Source organism: Pyrus communis, chromosome 16, assembly GCF_041283825.1.
Source record: "Pyrus communis isolate YQ-2024b chromosome 16, ASM4128382v1, whole genome shotgun sequence".
NCBI lineage: Eukaryota > Viridiplantae > Streptophyta > Magnoliopsida > Rosales > Rosaceae > Pyrus > Pyrus communis.
Genome location: NC_142580.1, coordinates 12,465,801 through 12,490,816, shown reverse-complemented (window position 1 = coordinate 12,490,816; position 25,016 = coordinate 12,465,801). Strand labels below are relative to the sequence as shown.

Here is a 25,016-nt window from a genome sequence, read left to right as displayed (position 1 = left end):
TGCGACTACAGTACCAAACGACAAGTCGTTTCTATTCATGCGCGTCTTTGTAAATCCGATGCTTTTATACATACATACATACATACACACACACACATATATATATATGTGTGGAATTGTGAAAAATACACGCGAAGTGAGGAATGCACAGTAATGCCAATACCATTTCTGGTATAACGGAGGAAACTTAATGATCTGAAAGCCCAAAACAACAAAATGGGAGAAGCTTTGTTCGAGCTGGAGCAACATCTCAGGTACAAACAGGTAAAAATTTTCACTCCCATTTCACAAATTTCGCAAATTTCAGGCGCCAAAATCCTCGATACCGTAATCCCAATTCAGGATTACCGAAATGGTACCCAAAATTACATCAATTGCTAACCTTGCTGCACCAACTGTGTGTTTTAGGTCAAATTGACCCCTGAAGAAATTAAGCTTCTTTTTACGTGCAAGTCCAAAGCTGTCAGGGAGTTTACGTTCGGAGGTCTTGCTGCTGCTACCGTTGCCTGGACAGGTCTGTCTCTATCTAATTTGTCAATTTTCTTGTTCTGGGTTCTTGTCTTTTTTTTTTTTTTTTTTTTTTTTTTTTTTGGTGAATTTTTATCTTCCAACTATGTTTTCTGTATATTTCAATTCATTGGGAGGTCGGAATTTTCAATTGTATGATAGTGATAATGGTACAGTCAAGACTTTTTCGATACTTCATCCAATTCCACACACATTTTGGATTCACATTCAGCAGAAGCTGCAAACCCCGACTTTTTAATTTTCAATTGTATGATAGTGATAATGGTACAGTCAAGGTTTTTTCGATATTATCCAATTCCACACACATTTCGGATTCACATTCAGTAAAAGCTTCAAACCCCACTTTTGATTCGGTGATTTTATGTTACGAGAGTTTGTATTGGTTTCGGATAGAGAAACGTGGGTTTCTCATTATTTGGATTGAGAGTTTACATTGGGTCATTTTCAGTTACAACAATGTGGATTGGTTTTGGATAGAGAAACATTGGTTCTCTGGTATTTCGAGTTTTCGTTGTTCCATGGTTTTAAGGTAGTTATCATGAGTCGTTTACAGATTGCCGCACGTATGTTCAAATGAAAAAGGATATGTACTGCGTACACTGTACAAATATGTTGGCTTTCCCTGCTTGGAAAATAACAATCCATAGCATTAAAGTTAATACATTTTTCCGTCCTGTTCTTTTTTCTTCTTTTCCTAATTATGCACTTTTTGAAACAGTACAAGGGAAAGGATATCAGCTGTGCAATTGATATTATATGATTCACAGAATTGTAATCTTACACGTTTCCTGGAGCTTTTATGAATATTTACCGTCTGCAAATCACTTTTATACTCATTTATAATCATTCGAGTGAGCAAGCTGGTGAAAAGTTGTAGGATTCTTTAATAAACAGTTATCTTAATTTTTTTATTCCATTTAATTTACATTTAGAGGTTCTTCTTTTGGGGTTCAATAACGATTCCAGTTTTGTTTATTGTAAGTTTGGATGGTTATTACTTCGTTTCTCATTGTCCTTTATTTATATGTTTCATTCTTTTAACAATCTCAATGTTTTTATCCAGCATCAAAGAAGCTGAATAAGTTTGTTCGACTTAACCTTTCAGGAGGTGAGTTAAACTCTCTCTCTCTCTCTCTCTCTCTCTCTCTCTCTATATATATATATATATATATATATATATGAATCATAGCTACCTATCAAATTCTCCTATGAACAAGTTTTATGCTTCTGCAGGAGCTGCTGCTATATTTGGACTATGGATCTTCTCGAGGTCCTTAAACTCATGTGTTGACCATATTCTTTCTCAGGATGGAAGTCGATTGCAGGCAGAGTTAGCAACTATGTATGTCACCTTACTTCTTTTTATGATTTTTGATGAATTCACTCTGTGCAATTTTCTAGAAACACTGATTTTCTTCTGGTATGCATGAATAGAACATGTTAGCTGCCCATGGTTGGTGATGTCAGATATCCAAAGATCTTTAGCCATCTTGGTGTGGATCTATTCTTCATGAGTTGTAATTAGGAGTTATTAATTTGAAAATTTTAGGTTCATTGTCTTTCGTCCGACAAAAAAAAAAATTTCTTTCTTACACTTATCGAATTGAAGTCAGATGTCAGAGTACATTTATCTATTCACGAAAACTTCACTTCTGTATATGACTAGTGTCTGCCCTTTCTTCACATCTCTGGCATGCCTTTGTTTACTTGGATAGTTGGATTTTGTATGTAATTATCTGAATATATATGGGACATGTACTGTACATCTATTTATCCAGGAAAATAAATGCACTTTAGTATATGACCGATATCTTGTTTTCAACTAACTTTAATTGGAATTCTTGAATTATTGAACTATGAACTGTGATTCAAATAACAGAATGGTGAAAAAGTATCAGAATGATCCTTCTATGATGCGGCTTATCTCTAAACAGTTCTACTCTGAGAAAGTTTTTGATGATGCGAACTCAGATCAACCAACACTGAGGTGGCGTTATCGGAATTATTTTAGTGATAACATTACCCATGGTCGAAGAACAGATTACAGCGACCCTCAAGGTGATTCAGAACAGGCTTCCCATGGCGACCATCAGAGTGCTTCTGACAGTGATTCCCGGAACATCCAGAATGACTCCGACAAAAAACGTTTTGCTCCTAAACAAGTTCCTGTAAGAATACTTATCTAGTAATTTCCTTTCTTAGAAATGGTTGCATTAAATTACTGATGAGTTTAGTTTTAGGGTAGTGCTATTCACGCACCCCTTTTACCTCCCATACACCTTTGTTAATTTTTGTCCATTGATCTTCTTCAATTCATTCGATCCGACAGCAAGAAATTGGGAGGGGTGTGTGAGAGGTAAAAATGGGTGTGTGGATAGCATCACCCCAGTTTTATAAGTAGCCATAGTAGTGCAGAAGAATATTTTGGAATTTAGATATAGCAGAAACTTGTCACTGTTGAGGAATGTCTACGTAAAATAGTTTGTAAATTATAAACTTTACTGTTCATATAGTTGAACATTATACCCACCAAATGCATGTGAACCATTACATGGTAATGGTACAGAAAACCTATCCTACCCAGATCAAATTTGCGTGCCAAAGAAAGTATCATGCCGTGTGCCTATACCGGTAGCAAACCTTACTTCTTAGGTGATATAGATTTAGATCTTTTTTGCAGGCTTGTCTTCAGAAAAGTTACATGATGAAATCAACAGTGAATAGTACTATTGTAGGGGATCATTTGTACTCTGCACCTCCCGACAGGATTCTCGCTCTTACCCGTTGTCTATGTAGATACCTTAATAATGATGAGGACGTTATTCTATAATTTCATGGCAACTCTTCCATTCTGACGCCATCTCTATTTGTAGATGAACTCTAATGTTGATTCAATGGTCGACCCTTTTGATTGTGTGTTTGGTAATACAAGCAGCGAGGAGATTCTTCTTCCAAGTACCTCTAGCACTGACAGTCCCACAAAAGTACGTACTCATAAACATAGAAGATCTCACCGTAGGCGTCGTATGCACCATGAGGAAGACGTACTAAAAATGCAACACATGTAACAGTAAGTTTAATGTGGTTGAGCAGCGGAGAAGATGAAAGGTGAAATGTGAAAGGTGAAAGGTGAGAGCTTAATTGCTCTTTTAGTTGTTTTGTGTTTGTCAAACTTCTCCAGGAAGAGAGCGTATCTGTCTGAATTTACAACGGTATCAGGCAAGTTTACTGTGATCTACTTTTCACCGCTGTTTAATTATCGATGAATCATTAGTTAAGTTTGGGCTCCTTATGCACTTGAACAACAATAAATAAGTGGCGGGTTTTTTTTTTTTTTTTTTAGTACAAGCGACATTAAAATACGTGGTTAGTTTTATCATTTGGTTGGAAAGACGTTTTATTCACAAGCGAAAGAAGCGCCACAAGATCACACAACGCATAGTCAGGGAGAATTGTTGTGTGCATTAGGGATGGGCAAAATACCCATGGGTTTGGGTAACCGCGGTTACCCGTCAATTTAAAGTTCATGGTTACGGTTATGGGTAACCGTTTAGACGAATAAACGGTTATGGGTATAATCGTTTATCCGTGAAATTTAAATGAATGGTTATTGGTATTGCCCACGGTTATAACGGGTATCTATCGGTTATGGGTATTACCCGTAATTATACGGGTATTCATTTACCCATTTAATTTAATATATGTCAAAATAAAAAAAATAAAAATTATCGCGGGGATTTTGAGGGTTTTAGAAGCGGGCTCTCTCTCTCTCTCCCTCCCTCCCTCCTCTAGTCCGGACCCTCTTCATCTTTACGTTCACATGTTAGAACGTGTCTTATACTGACGACAAAGAACTCTCTCTCTCTCTCTCTCTCTCTCTCTCTCTCTCTCTCTCTCTCTCTCTCTCTCTCTCTCCCCTCTAGTCCAGACCCTTTTCATCTTTACGTTCACATGTTAGAACATGTCTTATATTGACGACAAAGAAAAAGAGTCCAGTTATAACTGGTGATGGGCCTGTTAAACATGGTGCATATAGTTTTGATGAAGGTAATGCTAGGAAAGAGCTAGCTTATATGATTATCTTACATGAGTATCCTTTATCTACGGTGGACCACTTGGGTTTTAAGAGGTTTAGCAATTCATTGCAACCCTTATTTAAGGCTATTTCTTGAATTACTATCAAGAGGGATATTATGAAAGTATTTGAATCATCAAGTATTCAAGATAATGACTACTTTTTGTTTTTAAAAAGCTTTACTTTGTAATCATATGGATGATAATTAAAGACTTGCTCGGGTGTAGCAGAAAAATATCGTTCGTAAACTATTATTTCAATTATTAGAATTGTATGGGGACTTAAATGATTAAAATAGGGAAATGCATGCTAAAATATACCTATAACGGTGTTTAATTGTCAGAAAACGAAAATTATGACAAATTTTTCTTTTGTAATTTTCAAGTTGTTAAAAAAAAACATGTAGACGGGTGAAAAAAAGGGTAAATGGGTAAAAAAAATGATAAATGGGTAAATGGTTATGGTTATGGTTAAATGGGTAAATGGTTATAGTTAAATGGGTACACGGTTATGGGTATGGATCGTTTATAAACGGTTATGGTTATAGGTATAACCGTTTCTACAATTACCCAACGGGTAAATGCTTATGTGGGTATGAACATAAATGATTATGGGTAAATAACCGCGGTTACTCGTCCGCCATAACAATTGCCCATCTCTAGTGTGCATCCACCATCTTTAAGTGGATTGCTGGTAAGCAGATCTTGAATTTTATGGTCAACAAATGTCCCCAAAAATACTCTCTAATCTCTAGAGTAATTTCAAAGATAATAAAAAATAAAAAATAAACAAGGAAAAAAAAAACAAATCCATACGTGCTGGTTTTGAGTTTCAATAGCCAATGGTGGTTTTGTTTGTCACCGAGCACCATGTCTCTGTCTGCATTTGATCCAAAACTTCATAGGGACAATAAATTAAGATTGTTTTGTTTTAGTTGGCCACCTCTTCTGCGAAGGGTCGAGGAACCTTCATTCTGTCTTTATACAATGCGTATAATTTTGCTCACCACCTCATCCTTTAATTGAGTTTAAGTTTCGAGAATTATTCAGTAGATTAATTAAATCATATTCATCTAACGACAATTATTACAGTGGTGACGTTCAAAACCGCTTTAAGTCGATGAGTAAATATACAACCTTATATAATTACATAGAATATGCACACATCAAAAATGTCTTGTATTTTCTAATTTCTTTGATAAAAGAACTCATGCAAAGTCGATCGATTTTAAATTTGTATAAAGCCACATTAGACAAGGGTGGAGGAGGGAAGGTAACTTCTAAGAAGTTGCCAACGAATATTGGAGAGGGAATGTCCCTTTCTTCCTTGGTCTTATAAATAAGAAGATTGCATGATATATGGAATCACTTGTTTTTTTGTCAATTTGGTTTTCTCAATCATATATTGTATTGTTGTTGTTATAATTATAAATTATAATAGATCCTAGGTTTAGGATTTGGAGTGAGGAATTAGAGATCTTTGTATATAGTTGTATCATCAACACGGAATGTCATAATCACATTATAATGGTTGCATGTTTGTTACTTTCCCTTCTTTTGCTTCTCAATCTAGAAAATAATAGTAAGCAGTCATTTCCAATTGTTCTTCTCACAAGGACATGTTGGTACGCATAAATCACTCGTGCTCCACTAAAAATAAATCATAAGAAATCCCAAAACATGTTCACAAAGTTGGTTATGAAAAAAAAAAAAAAAAAACAAAACAAACAAACATGTTTACGAAGATGTGACATAATAAAACGAAAACATGCAAACAAAAGGATTTCACAAATTGGGTCATGAGTCATGAGCTTAGAGGGCGACTTACAATTACTAAGAAATTACACCCTATGCATCTGTATTATTATATAATTACAGAAAGAATAATTTGTTTTTTTTACTTTTGTCAAATCACACCAAAAAAGCTATAAATAGTTTGAATGGTCCAAAATAATTGCAAAAAAAGACGACCAAAATTGGGATTACAGTAAAACTCCAAGGATGAAACCGAAACCATCTTGCCTTTTATATATTTAGCTGTGATTCCCCCCAAATTCCAATGGGCTCTGCAGCCACTTTGCTTACCCAGAAAGGGAGATTTCCGTAACACCCTTTTGCAATTTCAAACCCCATTATCTCATTATTAGAGAGAAATTGGGAAAATTCAATTCAATTCAATCTAATCCAATTCAATTTCAATCCTATCCAATTTCTAGGGTTAGAGTATTTCTCACCAAGCAAAACCCAAGAAATTCCCAAATCAAATTTCCCACCAATCCTTTATGATTCCTCCGTTTGGTAAAAACAACCACCCAATCAGGATTCTGATTCCCACCCAAGGTTGGACTGCCTTTTCCAGAAGAAGGGCATCTTTCATCTTTCTATTAATCCTGTCCCAATCCCTCTATTTCTTCTGCACAACCACCGCCACTGCCGCCGCTGCCGCCGTAGCTGCCACTGAAACCGCCCAAACCATGAAGGTCCACCCCATGCCCAGGAAGCGCAACATCACCGTCCAATACAGCTCAAGAAACTCACTTTCTCAAGCGCAGGCACTTTTGGGTCCTAACCACAAGAAGCTCCGCCGTCTCCCCCATGTCTTCAGCCGGGTCCTGGAGCTCCCCTTTCGATCCGACGCCGACGTTCTGGTCCAGGAGAACCCCGATTGCTTCCGATTTGTCGCCGAAGCCGATAATATCGGCGACGACGTCAGGACCCATACCGTCGAAATCCATCCCGGGGTGACCAAAATCGTCGTTCGGGAAAGTGGGTCGGTGGAATTAACGTTGGACGAGCTCGAACTCGATATGTGGAGGTTTAGGCTGCCGGAATCGACTCGGCCCGAGCTGGCCAGCGCGGTTTTTGTTGACGGGGAGCTTATCGTGACGGTGCCGAAGGCCGAGGGGGTGGGGAATTCGGACGGTGGTGATGGTGGCGGAGAGGTTTGGGGCGGTGGCGACGGGAATGGGGGCGGGGGTTTCAGAGGAGGTATGGGTAACCGCCTTGTGCTTGTACAGTAATTATCTCTGTTTTTTTTTTTAACCTTTTTACTTCTTTGGGCTATAATTTTAGTTGTTCCAATTAAATTGGATTTAGCTTGCAACCCTTTTGAGGCTGTTGTTGGTGGAACTAGTTGTTATATGCTGCTTGTTGAATGAAAGAAATGTTGGTTTTGGCGACGATGATGCAATGGTGTTCTTATTGGTATTTTTTTGGCATGTGGTTTTACGCCCGTTGTGATTTTCACACTCCCGTTTTCTTCGTTTGACACCGCTCTCCTTGTTTCTGTTCCTTGATTCTCGTTTCATTTAATGCAAGAGAAGCGCAGGAGCGAAAAGGGGAGTATGGAACTCACTTCCCATTTTCTGCTGATCATGTTGGTTGTACGATTGAATTTTTAATTCTAAATTATGGTCATGAGATATGTGTGCTTTTCTAGTTCATTGTGCTCGTCCTTTTTCTCTTCTCCTTTAGTTGTTCTTACTTGGCTTTTTGATTTCCCCTAGTATTATATGAATGCTGTGTGACCGAACTAGAGAGTGTTGCAAACTTAAAATCAAATCTCTTTTTGTGTTTCCTGTGAAGAGATTATTCGTTTAGCTAGAGATCGAAAGATTATTCATGTCCCATGTTGTCTATACTCTTTCAACTTAAAAATTCAACCATATCCGTTGTTTAGCCGGAATTGTTCTGTAGTTCTCTTAAGCGGGGTTTAGCTAGTCGACCTTAGTTCTGGAGATTCTTTTGTTCAATTTCAACTGCCTGTGAAAACCAATTTTGGAAATTTTGATGGAAGTTATCTGCCTTTATTCCAATACCAAGAGCCCGGCAATTCCTTGATGGTTATAAAATGAACATCTCTCTGCTTTTCTTACTTCTTCTCTGATGTTTCTTTTGTGACGATGTCTCTCATTTTCGTGATGATCATCGGCTGAGTACTATTGATGAGTCGCCTCGAAGATTTTTGCAGTCGAATTTTATTTCATCTGATTCTCCCGCTTGATACGCTCCGCCCCTTTCTTTCATGCTTTTTTTATCCCCTCCATGCTGAGCCTCAGCTAGTATGGATTTGGCATAATGTCGGATTTCCTGGCTGAGGTCTTCCCTGATTGTGGGACAGCGGTGATGTCTCGGTCGGAGATTGAAAACTGGGTTGTTGTTCTAGTCTCCTTCTAAGAGTTGCATGGCTTCGGCATTGTGTGATATGTTTGCCCATTTGTTCCACTATATGTTATCCATTTAGTCAGTAAAATAAAAATGATGAAAAAAGTAAGGATTTGAAGTCATATGTGGATGCAGAATCACCCCTTTACTATGTCCTCAAGTAAATATGCAGCTGTTAACTTATCAATATACTGGCACAGTGTTTACATGGAACTTCATAACCTCACAGAAGTTGAATGCCCTCCCGACGGCGAATACTGTCGTCCTTTCTGGTTCGCAGAATTAAACAATCGTCCTCATTCGCCGGAGATGGTGATTGGATCCCGTGTTTGAAAACGCCGGAAAACGGTAATTGAGAAATTACCTTTTTGCATTTTCTTGGTTGGTTTATACATTAATGATTAATGTAAATCAAAATTTTTTAAAAGTCGAAGATATGTCCTACGAGTATTAATCAACTGAATGTATACCCAAGACATCATCTAGGGGTCATTTAAGTAGCAAAAATACCCAAGGAAAAAGGCTCAATGTTGCATATGGTATGTTTTGACTAAATTTTAACGAAAAAGCTGGGGCCGTCTAATAAAAACAATTTAGTTTGGATGGTATTTGCAGACCTAGTTATTCAAAACTTTGGGCCAAATCTAGTGCATCTTGTCGTTGAGTAGCTGGGAATGAACAAGTAAATTGGGGAATCGATCATACCAACTCACATGCATCGGATCCTTTCACAATTCCGAAGTTAAGCGAGTTTGTAAGAGAGTAGAACTAGGATGGGTGACCTTCTGAAAAGTCATCGTGTTGCGTCCCCCCACAAATGTTCACCAAAAAAAAAACACAAACAAGTAAATTGGAAAGAGAGATGAGGTTAAAGAATTTGGTAACCCAAGGCATTCCAAAGAAACTATTTTCCTGCATTTTGCATACATTATAGAGGAAATGAAAATGAAGCTTGGGTAGTTAACTGTAAAGAGGAAAGTTATGGGATGCCATTTGTGCAATTTTTTCTTCAAGGATAAATAAATTGATCCTTCTGCCTTCATCCTTGTGGGATCATATGATAACGAGGATAGATTATTTGCAGGCTAATTATGGCTAATAATTAATTGTTTGCGTGCAGTTTGTTAACTGAATTTTAATGCTTTTGTGATTAGGAGTCAAATTTGACTCCAACGCCAATTTTTTTTTATATGGATTTTAATGGCGGGTCGCTTATTCCGCTAGTATTTAAGCGAAAAAAATTTTGTTTCAATAATTTTTTTTTTTAAATAAATTCAATAATTTTTTTTTTTAAATAAATACAATAATTTAAGAGAACTTTAACGAAAAGCTCCTGGTACTGTTTACTTTAACGAAAAACCACATTTTTACACTAAAAAGTCAATCATGGTACTATTCACTTTACCATTTATTTTGTCATTTTTATTAAAACTCAAAGTTTTCATGCCATTTTCTTTAGTTTTCCTATAATTTAAAGCTCTACATTTATAAGAAAATAATATTTGACAATTTAATTGGAGAAACACAAATTTGACATAAAACTTCAGATTGCCACATCAGCCATCAATTATAATTGATTGTTATAATTTGACATTTCCATTGAAGATGGCCTAATGGTTCCCATCCAAGTATTCGTCATGTACAATCATCAATTGTTCTGCCACCTGCTAGATCAAATTAACTCCAAAAAATGATAATTAAAATAATTATAATACTTAAGTATTTACTAGTGAATGCTCTATATATCGTACTTTTGATTTTAGCCCAACGATAGTTTAACTTATGTTTTACTGTTTTAAAAATAATAGAAATGGTATTTAATTTTTCTTGTGAATATTTCTACTCACCGCTCTTAAGTGACGGTGATGCTCACCACCCTATTTATTGCGTTGGATAAGTTTAAATTTTAAAATATATGTACTAGATAGACTTAAATCTCAAAATTTATATTCATACAACAATGATAAATAAAATGAGAGTGGTGAGCAAAAATGCATTCAATTTTCGTGGACTTTAAAAAACAAGAAGCACGTGACATCTTTTGATTGAGTCACAATAAAAAGTGAGTATATAAGGTACTCATTAGTGAGTACCTAAGTATTATCCGATAAGATTTGAGTCTAGTTAGATAAAAATGGAAATATATATTAAAAGGAAATCACATCCCTACCGATGATCATGATCATATACAGGAACATCTATTACTTATGTAATGCTATCTCAACATTAATCAAAGCGGCCTATCTATTCTAATTAAGTAGTGTAATTATTTACAAATCATATGAGATAGTAGTATTGTAGTACATATAAATGATTCATATATACCTCCTCGATGCTTCCATCCTCAATATCTGTGTTGAAAGAGAGAAGCATACGTTCGTGGAGCAAATTTTCTAGATCTTCCACGTACCGTGGCGCTGCACATTAACACGTATATTGTGGAAATATTCCCTTCTCAGACAATCTAACTTTACAGCGATAATAACCATAAAGATTTTATAAGTTATACGTAAGTGATGCATCGGATAAAAAGAAAGAACCTTTAGATTGAGAGAACCAAGAGAGAATATCGGCAGAGAGTTGTTGAGCTTTGTGGGTGGAGTCGCGGCCACCCCATTGGTTCTGGACGGCCATTTCTAGGCCATTCCATTGTGACAAAACCATCGACACGCCTTCTCTCAAACGATCATGGTCATGGGACCTTTCTACGATAGATGATGATGAAGTTGTTATCACACGTCCACCGTTGATGGATCCCATGGCTTAAGTACTAGGCTGTCTCCACCCTGCTCGATCAAAATAACCTAACAAAAGTTTCTCTCTTTCTCTGGACGATGATCGAGGAGTGCAAAGAGAATAAAAAAGGAGGAGGCTTGTAGTTGAGTTTTGAGAGAGAGAGAGAGAGAGAGAGAGAGAGAGAGAGAGAGAGCGAAATGTGTGGACTGAAGAGAGAGATTCGGAAAAAGTGTGAGATGTAGGAAACGGAACAACTTATAAATAGTTTGGCATTTTTTGTCTGAGGCCTTAGTGAGCATATTACCCACATGGATTTTTCTTGTGTGATGCTTTGTAATAATACAGAGCTTATTAAGTCGATTTTTACTTAAATAAGGAAATTCGTTTGTGTGCATGAGTTGGCCTTAACCAGCCTGGTTAATTAATTAATTGATTATTCATGTCCAAATCTGATGATAGGTGCGTTGTATTATGCTAACTAATTAGCTTTTCTTTTCAATTAGGCCAAACTGAAACTTTGTATGATCTCCTTTGTGAAAGTTTAAGAGATATGACAACAATTTAGTGTTGAAAAATTAAAAGATGACACACGTTTCTTATTTTCAAAGTTGAAGAAAAATTAAATAACATATGCAATATCATTTTACAACAATAAAACATTATATGTTAGTATATCATTGGGTCAAATTTAAAAAATAAGTATATAAAGTATTCACTAATGAGTATCTAAATATTATTCAACAATTTATAAAGAGAAAATGACAAGATTGACAAACTCTATTCATTTTTTGAAAACTTTCTTGTTTGTCAAATTTATTACGTGTTGTCACTTATACAATTTAACAATTTAAAATGATACTCACATTATTTACTCAAATTATAACATGTGAGCAGTTATCAATATTTGGACTCTAATTAAACTCGAGTTATATTATATGAATTAAGTCACCATATTAGTGTATGCCATGTAAAGCATAAAATAGTGCATACAAATAAGAAAAATTTTATTTGTACCCATAAAAGCTTCTTTCTACACCCAACTTTCACTTATATATTTTTAATTAAACTATCAATGTCTCTTTAAACCCAAATTTACTACCTAAACTATCTTCACAAACCTTATCTATACACTCAGTGGCGAAGCTACGTAAGGGCGAGGAGGGGTGGCCGCCCCTTCCCTCGCCGTAAATCAAGTCCAGGAGCTGTGTTTCGCCCCTCTAGTCCGGTCGAAAGTGGTTGTTGGTGCAGTGGTTCTGTCTGTGTTCATCTGGATCTGGGTTTGTTGCTAGTGCGCAGCTCTACTACGTTTGGTTTTATATATTTTTTTTTTCAAAAGCCAGGCCAAACGACACCGTTGGTCCTAGTTAAAAATTTTCCTTTAATGCAACGACATCGTTTGGGTATAGAATTGAAAAATAAAATTAATTAGATAGCAGCAGAACAGATCCCAGCAAGCAGAACAGATCTCATTGGCCCCCTCATTCCCCTGCTACCAGACATTAAGGCTTTGTTGATGCACAAAATCAATGAGGACTTTGGCACAACAGAAAGTGTCAAGTTTGTGACATTCGCTCGATTGCTCTGGTCACCTAGTGATGATGATATGTAAAGAGGTAGAGATAGGGAAGCAAACACAAGATGTACGTGGTTTGCCCTAAGTTTGGCTACGTCCACGGAGTAGAGTAGTTCTCATTAATAGTGAAGGGTTTACACAAATACGTAAGTTTAAGCATAATTATCATTATTGGGTTCTAATGACTAGTTTAAGTACAATAATGACATTAGCCCCTCATTGTAGGAGAAAAGTCTTCTTTTATAGTTGAGGTGAGTCTCCAGCTTTTGTTCATGACCAATGTGGGACTCTATGAGCCTTATTTTGATGTTGACATGTGTCGTGCTGTGATTGGCCTCCTGGTTGGAGGGAAACTCTTGTGCTTCGGCAATGGTGTCTCAGCATGAACCCCTCAATAGGTCCTTGAAGGTATGACGTTGACCGATGCTCGGTAGTTTCAGGATTGGTCAAGTATGGTACAAACAGGCTTCAACTTCAAGCTTTTTAGCCATCCAAGCCGCAAGCAACCAGCCTCCAGCCGCCATTTTTGGCCCCTTTCTTTTAGATGAAGTTTTTAATTTCCAAATTTATATTAGCCTTAACCCTAATTGCTTATTTAACTTGAAATTTTTTTCATTTTATATAGAATCATAGAGTAATTAATCAATATGGTTATTAATTATTGATTATGAATATGAAATCTTATAATTATTGAGGAATAAACTTGTTATTTAAAGTAAAAATTGAATTCTTGATTATTGACTAATTGATCATTGATATTGATTAATTGAATTAAATTTTGTTTCATGAATAATTTATATGATATTGGTATTGATTAAGAATCTAAGACTTTCTTTTTTCCCATAGTATACAATTATGTAATGAAATGATACTATAAGAAACAATGCTTAAACCCTCCAAATATTCCAAGTGGTCATCCTTCAAATATTTTACGTAGTCCTCTTCGACTATTCTGGGTAGTTCCCAACAAAGTGAGGACACTGAGTTTGATGAAATATTGGCTAATCTTTTTTAACCTTGCACTCTTTTAAGTTCGCCCTAACGTGCCATTTAGTGCTACGGTCTAGTGGTATTTCTTTTCACTTCTACGTGAGAGGACTTAGGTTCGATTCTTGCTAAAGGCAAATTTGAACTACATTATTGCTAGCAAATTGTCAGGCTGAGCCCACTCCCCTACCCTCTTAGTGTAAATAATATCGTTTGTTCAAAAAGAAAAAGAAAAATTACCCCTCCCTCTTACAATTCTTGGCTTTGCCACTGTATACACTCATTTAAAAAAATAAAAAACCAACTTCTTTGGCTCCTCAGTGAATCTATTGCGCAAATAGACTGCAGACTCGATTGGTGAGCCTCCACTCCGACCCCCGGGCAAAAAGGAGTTACGATTATAAAGTAAAACTGCCCTCGCTATATATATAATGTAAAGTTTTATTTGTAAATTTATCTAACTGCTACATAAAAGATAAATCACATTGTTATAATTCTGAGGCATCTGCTACCATAGGACATTGTAACGGCACCCCAAAGGTTAAGGTGTTCTCAAGTAAAATTCTTATTTTTCGTCCATATGGCATATGGTAGTTGACGTGTCATCAAACTAGCATATATTTTAGCAAAAAAGGGATCAATTATGTGCTACATAAGAAAACAACAAAAGTTAATTCACAATAAAACAACAAAAGTTAATTCACAATGATGTAAACAATTAGGTTTATGAAGTGGCCAATGAAGTTGTATGTAGCTGTACCAGGAGTAAAGTTTGGGATTGGATGCCGGTATCAATGAGGTGAGACTTAATTAGGGGTAAGAATTTGTGTGGATCGACATGCATGGCTGCCGTTTTGGTGATTGCAGTGGTGGTTATGGCGGAGGATGCAGCGGACCAGGCTGTTTTGAGTTTTCATTTGTTTCGGTCTTAACCTTTGGTCGGACCACTGTTGTTTGTTTGTGTATTTTGTGTTTGGTCCTTTTTGTTGTAAAATTTGGTCCTCTGTGTTGTAAAGTTTGTTGTTGGTAATGTATGTTACCCTTGATAAAAAATAAAAAAAAATTTATAACTTTAAGGGTCTGTTTGGAATTCCATCTAGAAAGGCTAAATTGTTATAAACATTGTATTAAAGTGTGACTGTGTAAACCCCAGATTAGATTTGATACTAGTTATTCTTCCCTATTAGGACTTGTATTCCTTAGAGAAGAAGGATTCTTCCCTCCCTTATTACTATAAATAAAGGCACTGCGTAGGGGGAATAACACATCCTCCTACTGCTGCGCTTAGGAATCTGACGTGGAAGCTTTTTGCATCAAACCAATTCATCAATATCATCACGCAATCAAGTTCTTCAAAAACAACGGTTTTTATCTCGATATTTTTGCAGCTTTGATAGTGTAAACATTCGCTATAATGCATGACCCAACTTTACATTTTTCGAATTTTAGATTCTACATAAATTGTGTATGTATTATATCCATAATTATTTAATTACGTCAATTGATATTGCCATGAATTGTATCAAATACATGTACAAGCATTGAATTATATGTTGAATATGCATGAAATTATATTAATCTATAATTTGGAAATTGAAAAAAAAAAAATTAAAAATTAGGATTCCAAGAAACCCATCCTATCGCTACCATACTGCGAGCCACTGCTTTTTAGCCGCATCGCGTCAAGCCACTAGCACTAGGCCTGCAGCCTACGTGGCTGCGCCATGTCAAGAGACCACAAGCAAGAGCCAAGGGCTCCAAGTTTAAAACCCAGAACCTAGACGCCTTTCATGGCGTCTCCACCGTTGCAGGTTAGCATGCAGCTAAACCTTGCCCATGGGTCATCGTCCCCTGACAAACTTTTGACCAAGATTCTTTCGAATCTCATTGGATTTTTTGAAATTCTGGTTTAAATACTCTATGATTTTGGTTGAAATGTTGAGATTTCCTTATCTCTATTTATATTTCAATTTTTTTAATGTTGAAAATCCAATAGTCCATATGAAAGAACAGTTGGAAATCCAAGGGTCTGCAAGGGCTCTGGACTATGTACATGGGTTGGCCCCATTGTGGCATTTCCAATAACAAACGGGTGCAATGCCTAGGTGGAAGTTGTAGAGGCAAGTGAAAGGGCCAATGCCCTTGGCCCAATCACCCTCTCATTTTGGGACCGATGGAGATGATTTTTTCGGTTGAGACTTGCTAGAGATGCTCTATAGACTCATCAATTGGAGGCAATATTTCTTCAAGTTCCTATATGCAATCGCGTAGCTAGAAATTATTTGGTGAGTAGGCTATGTTAAAATTATTACTACGAAATCAAATTTTTAATCCTATGTTGCCTACATAAAGTTATATAATAGTAAAGAGAATTGTCATTAGCAACCCTAAAATCTTATTGGGCACTCCAAACTTTCTCTAATTAAAAAGAAAAATACACTTGTGTGGAGTGTAGAATGAGATTTTTGGAGTGCTAATAACAGTTCCCATAGTAAAAACTTGAATGTCGTAATTTGAAGCAAGAATTTTATGTTTTGTTAGCCAGGTTTCTACCCTTCAAAGCTTTCAAGTGAATAAAATAAGGAACCATTTGTGATATGAAAGTTTTAATTTATTACTATTGAATATAATATTGGTTAAAGTGATGAGTTTATTTAACATTTATTAGCTCTTATTATTCTTAAAAATAGTCTTACTAATAAAAAAATTCACTTGTTAAGTGAAATATGAAAATTAAAAATTATAAACTAACCAAAAAATTAATATTTTTAAACTTGAAGAACCAAATTCTCCCTATGTTATAGCCTAGGAGAGCCTTGTACTTGGCTCCGCCCTTGCCTAAATGAGTTATCATGTGGTAGTTGGACCCATTGGAGATGTTCTTAGAAAATCCAGCCCCACATGCTCTTTTTTTTCCCCTAATAAATTGTATTATCAACACTAAAGACGAGGGATGGGCTTAGCATTATAATGAGTAAATAATAAAATGATTTAAATCTGAAACCTCTTACTTACAAATAAAAAAAAAAAAAAACCACTAGACATGGCAGACCCACATGCTTTTAAACGTAACTAGTTCGTAACCTCTCGCGCCGCGCATCCAAACTTACTGACTTAACTGAACTGAACGCACAGCCGCCGCAACAATTCACTTCGTTCAAAAAACCCAGTGAAAAAATTTCACAAACGCATGCTCGGATATGTTGAATTTGGAGCTCGGGAGACAGTTTCATGGGTTTGTTATGCGATGTGGTTTTGGAAAAGATGTGTCAATTTTAAATGGGCTTGTTGACTTTTACGGGAAGTGACAGGAGGTTGGGTGTTCAATGATGGTTTTTGATGGAATTGGTCAGCGGAACGATGTTTCTTGGTGCTCTATGGTGGCTGCTTGTGTGCAGAATGATGAGGAGGAGAAGGCATGCGAGTTATTTTTGCGGGCAAGGGAATAAGGCGTTAAGCCAACTGACTTCATGGTTTCGAGTGTTCTAAGCGCTTGTGCTGGGGTTGCGTGGATTGAACAGGGTAGGTCAGTTCACGCAGTTGCAGTGAAAGCGTGTGTGGAGGGAAATGTATTTGTTGGGAGTGCACTTGTTGACATGTATGGAAAATATGAGAGCATAGAAGATGCCGAGCGTGCCTTTGATGAGATGCCTTTGTGGAACTTGATCACTTGGAACGCAATGGTAGGTGCATATGCGCATCAAGGACATGCTGACATGGCTTTGGCATTGTTCGAGGAAATGTGCGCCTGAAGTCATGAGGTTAAACCAAATTATGTTTCATTGGTCTGTGTATTATCAGCATGTAGCAGAGCAGGGACCGTGCAAAGGGGGATGCAGATTTTTTGAGTCAATGAAAGCTAAGTATGGAATTGAACCAGGGGCAGAGCATTATACTTGTGTTGTGGACTTGCTAGGCCGAGCTGGTGTGGTAGAGCGAGCTTATGAGTTTATTCCAAAGATGCCAATTTGTCCAACGGTTTCCATTTAGGGTAGGAAGCCAGAATTGGGGAAGATTGCAGCTGACAAGTTATTTGAACTCGATCCTAAAGACTCTGTCACTCTGGCAACAATGTGGTGATTTCTAACATGTTTGCAGCTGCTGGAAGGTACTAAAACTCCCGTTGCAATAGAATCCTACACACTTTGTGGCGTTTATTGCCCTTTTTCTTTAGACAAATTGATTTGTATTTGGCAATGAATCAAAGCAGGTGGGAAGAAGCAACGCTTGTGAGAAAAAAGATGAAGGATGTGGGGATAAAAAAGGGTGCAGGCTACAGTTGGATCGCAGTCAAGAATGCAGTCCATGTCTTCCAAGCAAAGGACACCTCCCACGAAAGGAATTTGGAGATTCAGGCAATGCTAACCGAGTTGTGGAGGAAAATGGACGAAGCTGGGTACATCGCCGACACCAATTTTGCGCCGTTTGATTTAGAGAAAGAAAAAGTATCAGAAGTTTGACAAACAAAAAAAAAATAGGGGTAGCAAATTAATTTAGCAAGTGGCCCGCCCTTGCACTACAAGGTGGGTTCAAACCCCGCCGACTCCCTAATCTAATATCTAATCTAACAAATTAATCTATTGTTTGACAAACAAAAAAATATATAATAAATACCTAACATTTTTGTTCAAAAAAAAAACATTAAAATAGGGTTATTTTAGGCATCTAAAAACTTTTAAATGTGTAAAGTCAAACATAATTAATGAATTTGCTGATGTGGAATCTAGTCAATGAGTTTTGTTTAAGTAAAAATCTTATGTCGGATTTTATGTGGGAAAAATTAAATTTCAGGGGCTAAAAACATATTTTCATTATAATTTGCACCAACTAAGTAGCCCCAATTAATATATATGTGTATGCATTAGTCTCTTTATTAATCACCCTCTTAATAATTGACTGCACATTGACCCTCTCCCAAGAAAGGACAATAATTCACATGGATGTAGGGAGGGGGAAGCGACGCCGTTATATTTCCATGAGTAAAGAATAATCCAAAAGGATAAAAGTAAGTGTGGGAATGTGGGAGTTAGTTGGTTTCCTGGAAGAGGAAAAGCATGCATTTACATGACTGAGACCCACAATCGTCCGCAAGTCCCATGCATCATGCATGGCCGTAAGCGAATAATAACATGCAGGTGACGGCAGTGGGTGTAATGCAGTACTAGTGTCCCCGGCCGGTTGCGTGCATATGCTTCCCTGCAGCGTTGTTTGCGTTGCTCCATAGTCTCCAACTGGCATCTCATGATGGCTTTGTTTCTTCACAATAAATCAATCAAATCATTCATGGAATTGGTTTTATCATCGCATGGTGGAGATGTAATATTTGGTATCATTCACGCATTTTGCTCCATATATGTAATTTTATAGTTGGTATATGCATTATGCGTGTACCTAAGCATTATTCATGTACCTTCTAGGAATCATGTGTGATTTTCTTATTTGAAATTTTCTTTTGAGAAGAGGGAACCAAAGCAAAGCTAGGTCCCAATGTTGAATATATGATGCTGAAATGTAAAAGCAAAGAGTGCTTATGCCTCGCTTGAACCCGAAACAGTAATTGACCATATTGACACACACATAACTCTCACTCGGTACAAGGGCCAACACCATAGGATGGCGTAACATTTCTCTCTCTCCCTCTCTGTACGAAATAAGTTTGAATTGAGTGAACACTTGATCAAATTGATTTTTTCCTGAATGCCACAATTGGGATGATGATTAACTACATGCAACTCCAGGTCTTCCATTTTAGCTGTTTAAAATTTTATTTTATTATGTTTTTAATAAATGAATGATGCTTTGAGCTGTAGATATTGAACCATGCAGTCCTGAGCGTCAATCAGCAAATGGACTAGTAGTGAGGAGCGCCATTGTAACTTTTGTTTACAGTTACTCAAATATGGTAGACCGGAAGTGACCTTTTCAAAGTGAGCATAGAAAGTTGGCCAAAAGCAAGAAAAAGTATTCCATCTTCGAACAGGGGTTAAACCCATGTTAGGTCTGCAACTTTGCAAGGATAAAAGGACCTTCTATGTTTGACTAAAAGTCACATAAATGATTGGTTCCACTCTCACTATTCATACCAAGAATTAATATTTAGTTTTCTTGCAAGTAAAGTTTGAAATCGATCTATGAAAAGGAATTTTCTTAATAATATAGGGAATACAAGTCAAATGGTGTTTTATTTTATGTATCATAATAAGAGTGGACAAATTGATTGATATTGTCCCACTTTTATGGTATATTAATCATAAATAAATTCTAATATTATAATTTGAATTGAATAATAACCTCATGTGGATGTGTTACTGAAAAATTGCTCAATGAAACAGCTCAAAGTATTGCTTCAAGAATTTTTTTTGCATAAATATTGGAATTCTCAACAGTGTAAGATCCCACGTCGTTCGGGGGAGAGAAGGTGATGTGCCTTACATGTACATGTCCACCTCCTTATAGTAAGACATGTTTGGGGTGGAAACCCAAGAACAAATCCGTGAGGGAGTGGCCCAAAGCGGACAATGTCTTACTATGCGGACTAGGATGTGACAATTTGGTATCAGAGCCACTCCCCGGCCGGAAGTGTGCCAACGAGGACGTCTGGCCCCTAAGGGGGGGTGGATTGTAAGATCCCACATCGCCTGGAAGAGGGGAAGTGATGTGCCTTATATGTACAAACCCACCTCCTTATAGTAAGACGTGTTTTGGGTGGAAACCCAAGAACAAATTTGTGAGGACGTGACCCAAAGCAGACAATGTCTTACTATGCAGATTGGGATGTGACAAACGGTCCCACCCATATCATTATGATCATTAGTAAATCTAATTGTATACAAGTAATCTTATTGTTATTGATAAAAGTTTAATGTTTCTTCAAGTAATGTAAAATTTCCAATTAAGGGTGGTTGTAAGACCTTGAAATTAAGCTAAAATTGAAATTGATTAATTACCTATCATAACTCTCTCTTAGTAAGCTTTTCTTTTCTTGTTATAAATTGTTTGGCATCGCCATCCCACACCGAACATTCCTTGAGACAAAGCACATAGTAGCGAATAGTACGTAGTCTCCAAATATATAGGCCTCGTTTGGCAGCTCGGACTGTACTGACTATTTCTGTCGGATAGGATAAATAGCCACCGGATAGTACTGACTAAATTAGTCGGGTGTTTGGTGCAGTATCGGACTAGCGATCGTATTATTTATACTGTGTTTGATATTATACTAGATAGGAGGCATCAAACTTTAAAAAAAAAAAAAAATTTAAATGAAATCATTTTTTTGTTCCCAGGTCTCTCCGCACCCCCCAAACACCCTCCCTCTCTCTCCCTTCTTCTTCCCCGACGATAGAAGAATCCCAAATAATTGTTCCCCAGCTCTCTCCGCCACACCCCCCAAACTCCCTCCCTTTCTCTCCCATATTCTTCTTCCCCGACTAAATAATCCGGACGTTTTGGTTGGTTTTATTAAGCGGGTGTATACCGTATTATCCTATCCGACCGGTTAAATTAATCCGGTGCTTATTTAGTACGAGTGAACGCCAAACACCCGGGTCCGTATAACTAATCCTATCCGATCCTTTATCCGATGTGCCAAACAGGGCCATAGTATTTATTGCAACTGGAATAAATGAAATCTCTGTGTATCCCACTTTAGCGCGGTGGAAGGATATGTGAATCCTTTACTAGAATTTGAGTTTTAATGTAAATTTGTAACATCAAGTAGGTGTTACCATTTCAAGCTAAATTCTAAGTGGCCACTTTGTATGTAAAACAATAAATAAAAAGATGAATCTGGTTGATGGTCAATCAAGTTAGCATAAAGATTGAATGAGGTCACGGACATTTCATGTTGTGGATGTAGATTAGACTTCGCCAAAGTAGTTGCAAGTATATGAGAAAATTTGCAATAGTGTGCGTGTATATGTATAGCTCGCTGAGATAAGATTGTTTTGTATCATATAAATCATGTACTAATAAATTAATTAACATATATAATCTAAGTTAATTAATAACTCGTTTGGATATGCTTTTAAAATGACTGAAAGCGTTTTTGGTGAAAATGTTTTTAGAACCAAACCCTAGAAAAAGCACTTAAAGTGCTTCCTAGAAAAAACACATAATTTGTGATTCTTGCAAAAAACACTTTAAGAGCTTTTGGAATCCAAAAATATTTTCTTCAAAAAACGCTTTTAGTTATTATAAAAGCACATCCAAACTAGCCCATACAATTTTACATGAAAGCTTCTATATGGTTAACCTATATATACTCGTTCGTGTGCACTATAGCACTGCTTATATCCAAGGCTTTCACCCAACAAAAAAGAGCGAAGTTTTTCTTGCCATTCTAAAAGTAGAATTATTATGATGAGTAATATAATGATAATCACACAAACTAATCACGTTGTTGACCATCTTTCTAGTACAGATGAATTCATATACAACATTATAAAGGGCTTATTTTTTAATAGAGAGAGACGATGAATAAAGTGATCAGTTTTATACTTCTTGTAGCATTATTGTTGTCAATATGATATTAAATGAAGAAATAGAACAAAACAAAGAGAGAACCTTTGTTGTTTGGTAGGACCAAGAAAGAGAGAACAAAACACAAGAAAATCTCACGATTCTCACCTCCCTTCCCTCCCTGTCTTTAAGGACTTTTGTAGCGTGCTCTCTCTCTCTCTCACCAAAAGAAAGCCAACTTATAAGGATTCCACCGTTTATTTCATCTCCAACTCTCATTCAGCTAACCCATATCCCATAACTCTCAACAATAAACAACACACCCTCCTCTCGCTCATCTTCCTCTCCTATCTCTTAAACAATGTCAAAAATCATAGGCAAGAGCTTCCCCCTCTGCTTCCCCAATTTCATCAAATGCCTACCTACAATCCAAGCTCCGCCAGATCACGCCTCAAACGAATTAGACCACGAAAACCAGCCACCACGTTGCTCCACCACCAACACCTCATGTACATCGCTGATCATCAAGAACTTCAACTCCCTCTATAATGACTTCAACTTGATCAACTCATCATCAGACAACTCAACCTCCAAATCCCCCACAGCCTCCTCCTCCGCCGATGATGATCATTTCTACTCCTCCTCCGACTCAGACTCTGACCAGTACTCCCCTCCCGACTTTGCCACCATCTTCGCCTCTCAACGATTCTTCTTCTCCTCCCCGGGACAATCCAACTCCATCGTCGAGTCTCCAGACACCACCACAAAACCCAAGTCGTCTCAGAAAAGAATGTTGGTCACCAAAGGCGTGCGCGTTTCCAAGTATTCCTCAAACCCTTACATGGATTTTCGGCTTTCAATGGAGGAAATGCTCGAAGCGAGTCGAGATCATATATCGGCAGGTGAATCAGGTGATCATGTTCATCATAGTACAAGCGATGACATGGAGTATTTACATGAGCTTCTCTTTTGCTACCTTTCGCTCAATCCGAAACACGCCCACAAGGACATTATCAATGCCTTCACCGACCTTCTCATCTGCCTACTGTGTGCTGAAGATTCATCACCACCAGCTTTGGTGGCCGATGACCGTCAAGAACAACCAGAAACTCATTAGCGGCGGCGAGACTAATTAACATTTTGCTCGTCTCTTTCAATGAATGTTTCATGTTTTATGTATGAGGACAAAGGAAAATACGTATTTTGATGATCACAAAACCAAGGAAGGCGTGGGATATGTTGAAGTCTCGAAATGTATGTTTATATATTTTTCTTGTAGTATTTCTTGATTATGTTATGTAAAAAAACGTTTTTAGGTTAACAATGTACTTTTTTGTGGTTGAATGTTCGTCACTGGGGCAATGGTATTGGTGACAAGAAAAGTATGGTTTACATTATTGGCCCTGTGGTGGTCCTTCTAAAATTAAGTCCCTGCATGTAAGGGGAGTTATCCACAAGTAACAACAAGGAGACTAAGTATTTCTTAATTAAAGGTATAAAGGATTTGAATAATTAACCACATCAAAGTTTTTCTTTTATCTCGAAATTTTATCCCACTTAGTTTTCTTTGAAAAAGTTATTTATCGGCCCACATCGTTACTGTGTAAGGCCTTCCTGTTGATTTGTTGCTTTTAAAAGTTTTGTATTTTAGATAGAAATGTTGTTGTTGTTCTTATTTATACTTTATGCTCCGTCATTATGTAATTAGGCCGTATGTCCTTTTTTAAAAGACATAACTATAGTCTTTTATTTTTGCATTTAAGTATGGATAATTTTTATACTATGCTATCTATATAATCTTGATGAGGAATAAAACATCTTTTTAAATTAAAAAATATATATCACATCAAACTATCAAAAATAAAGTTTAATTTCTAAAGAAATAAGTTGTTATCTTCTGCCACCCCTAAAACATGCATGAATGGGATGAAATATGGAACAATGCTGCCCAAGGAGAGTGATACATGTGTAGCCAATTAGGGGTGATTATGTATATTTTATTCAACACAGAACGTCTACTAGCATGCGTGAATTGAACACTAAATTAATTATTAACGAGTTAAAGCTTAAGAAAACAAAAACAAAAAAAACATTTGCGTGTTGGAATTGATCACATCTTAACATGAAACAGTGAAGACGTGGTTTGCTAACACAGGCTAGTGAAAAACAAGAAATGATACAATAAGCATCACACCATTCATTTCTCGCCCGTGTAGCCAACCATTGGACACATCAATAAAAGTTTTATCAACCGTAGTTTTAACAAACTCTTACTCCAAACTAAGGTGCTGAAGATTACAAGTCATGATGTATTTAATAGGATATAGATTATAAAATCTGTTCTGGCTGATCCGAAAGTAATTCGATTATAAAATGAATATAGATATGAATTGGGCTGATCCGATCCTATAATAATCGACCCGATCCTATAATATAATTTTGATCTGACTTAATGTAACATATGTACATTAGAATCCCTAAATGACAAGGATTT

The 25,016-nt window shown here is 36.8% G+C and overlaps 4 protein-coding genes and 1 pseudogene across 4 annotated transcripts; 4 read left to right on the top strand and 1 right to left on the bottom strand.

The window, feature by feature from the left end:
- Window positions 1–94: 94 nt before the first annotated feature.
- Window positions 95–3,806, top strand: LOC137731369 (uncharacterized). The gene is made up of 6 exons (XM_068470474.2): window positions 95–264; window positions 409–514; window positions 1,592–1,636; window positions 1,762–1,870; window positions 2,408–2,696; window positions 3,402–3,806. Exons 1-6 carry the CDS (start codon window positions 217–219, stop codon window positions 3,594–3,596), a joined length of 792 nt encoding a protein of 263 aa, XP_068326575.2. The 5' UTR covers window positions 95–216; the 3' UTR covers window positions 3,597–3,806.
- A 2,811-nt stretch (window positions 3,807–6,617) lies between these two features.
- On the top strand, window positions 6,618–7,787 carry LOC137731371 (uncharacterized). The gene has a single exon (XM_068470476.2). It carries the CDS (start codon window positions 6,885–6,887, stop codon window positions 7,620–7,622), a length of 738 nt encoding a protein of 245 aa, XP_068326577.2. The 5' UTR covers window positions 6,618–6,884; the 3' UTR covers window positions 7,623–7,787.
- A 2,497-nt stretch (window positions 7,788–10,284) lies between these two features.
- On the bottom strand, window positions 10,285–11,633 carry LOC148689991 (Pre-rRNA-processing protein TSR2, conserved region). The gene is made up of 3 exons (XM_088687055.1): window positions 11,307–11,633; window positions 11,092–11,183; window positions 10,285–10,430 (listed from the first exon to the last, which is right to left on the bottom strand). The coding sequence occupies exons 1-3, from the start codon at window positions 11,524–11,526 to the stop codon at window positions 10,377–10,379; spliced, it is 366 nt and encodes a 121-aa protein (XP_088543181.1). The 5' UTR covers window positions 11,527–11,633; the 3' UTR covers window positions 10,285–10,376.
- Window positions 11,634–17,244: 5,611 nt separating this feature from the next.
- LOC137732708 (pentatricopeptide repeat-containing protein At4g14850 pseudogene) lies at window positions 17,245–18,522 on the top strand (annotated as a pseudogene).
- Window positions 18,523–22,757: 4,235 nt separating this feature from the next.
- On the top strand, window positions 22,758–23,866 carry LOC137731370 (transcription repressor OFP16-like). Its single transcript, XM_068470475.2, has one exon. It carries the CDS (start codon window positions 22,884–22,886, stop codon window positions 23,637–23,639), a length of 756 nt encoding a protein of 251 aa, XP_068326576.2. The 5' UTR covers window positions 22,758–22,883; the 3' UTR covers window positions 23,640–23,866.
- Window positions 23,867–25,016: the final 1,150 nt, after the last annotated feature.

Bases quoted from the DNA above. Each gene is read 5' to 3' on its own strand.
- LOC137731369 (XM_068470474.2), top strand. From the start codon at position 217: ATGGGAGAAGCTTTGTTCGAGCTGGAGCAACATCTCAGGTACAAACAG. The intron at 265-408 runs GTAAAAATTTTC...TGTGTGTTTTAG, and splicing joins AACATCTCAGGTACAAACAG to GTCAAATTGACCCCTGAAGA. The intron at 2,697-3,401 runs GTAAGAATACTT...CTCTATTTGTAG, and splicing joins TTGCTCCTAAACAAGTTCCT to ATGAACTCTAATGTTGATTC.
- LOC137731371 (XM_068470476.2), top strand. From the start codon at position 6,885: ATGATTCCTCCGTTTGGTAAAAACAACCACCCAATCAGGATTCTGATT.
- LOC148689991 (XM_088687055.1), bottom strand. From the start codon at position 11,526: ATGGGATCCATCAACGGTGGACGTGTGATAACAACTTCATCATCATCT. The intron at 11,184-11,306 runs GTTCTTTCTTTT...GTTAATGTGCAG, and splicing joins TTGGTTCTCTCAATCTAAAG to CGCCACGGTACGTGGAAGAT. The intron at 10,431-11,091 runs GTATATATGAAT...TTGATCTAGCAG, and splicing joins AGGATGGAAGCATCGAGGAG to GTGGCAGAACAATTGATGAT.
- LOC137731370 (XM_068470475.2), top strand. From the start codon at position 22,884: ATGTCAAAAATCATAGGCAAGAGCTTCCCCCTCTGCTTCCCCAATTTC.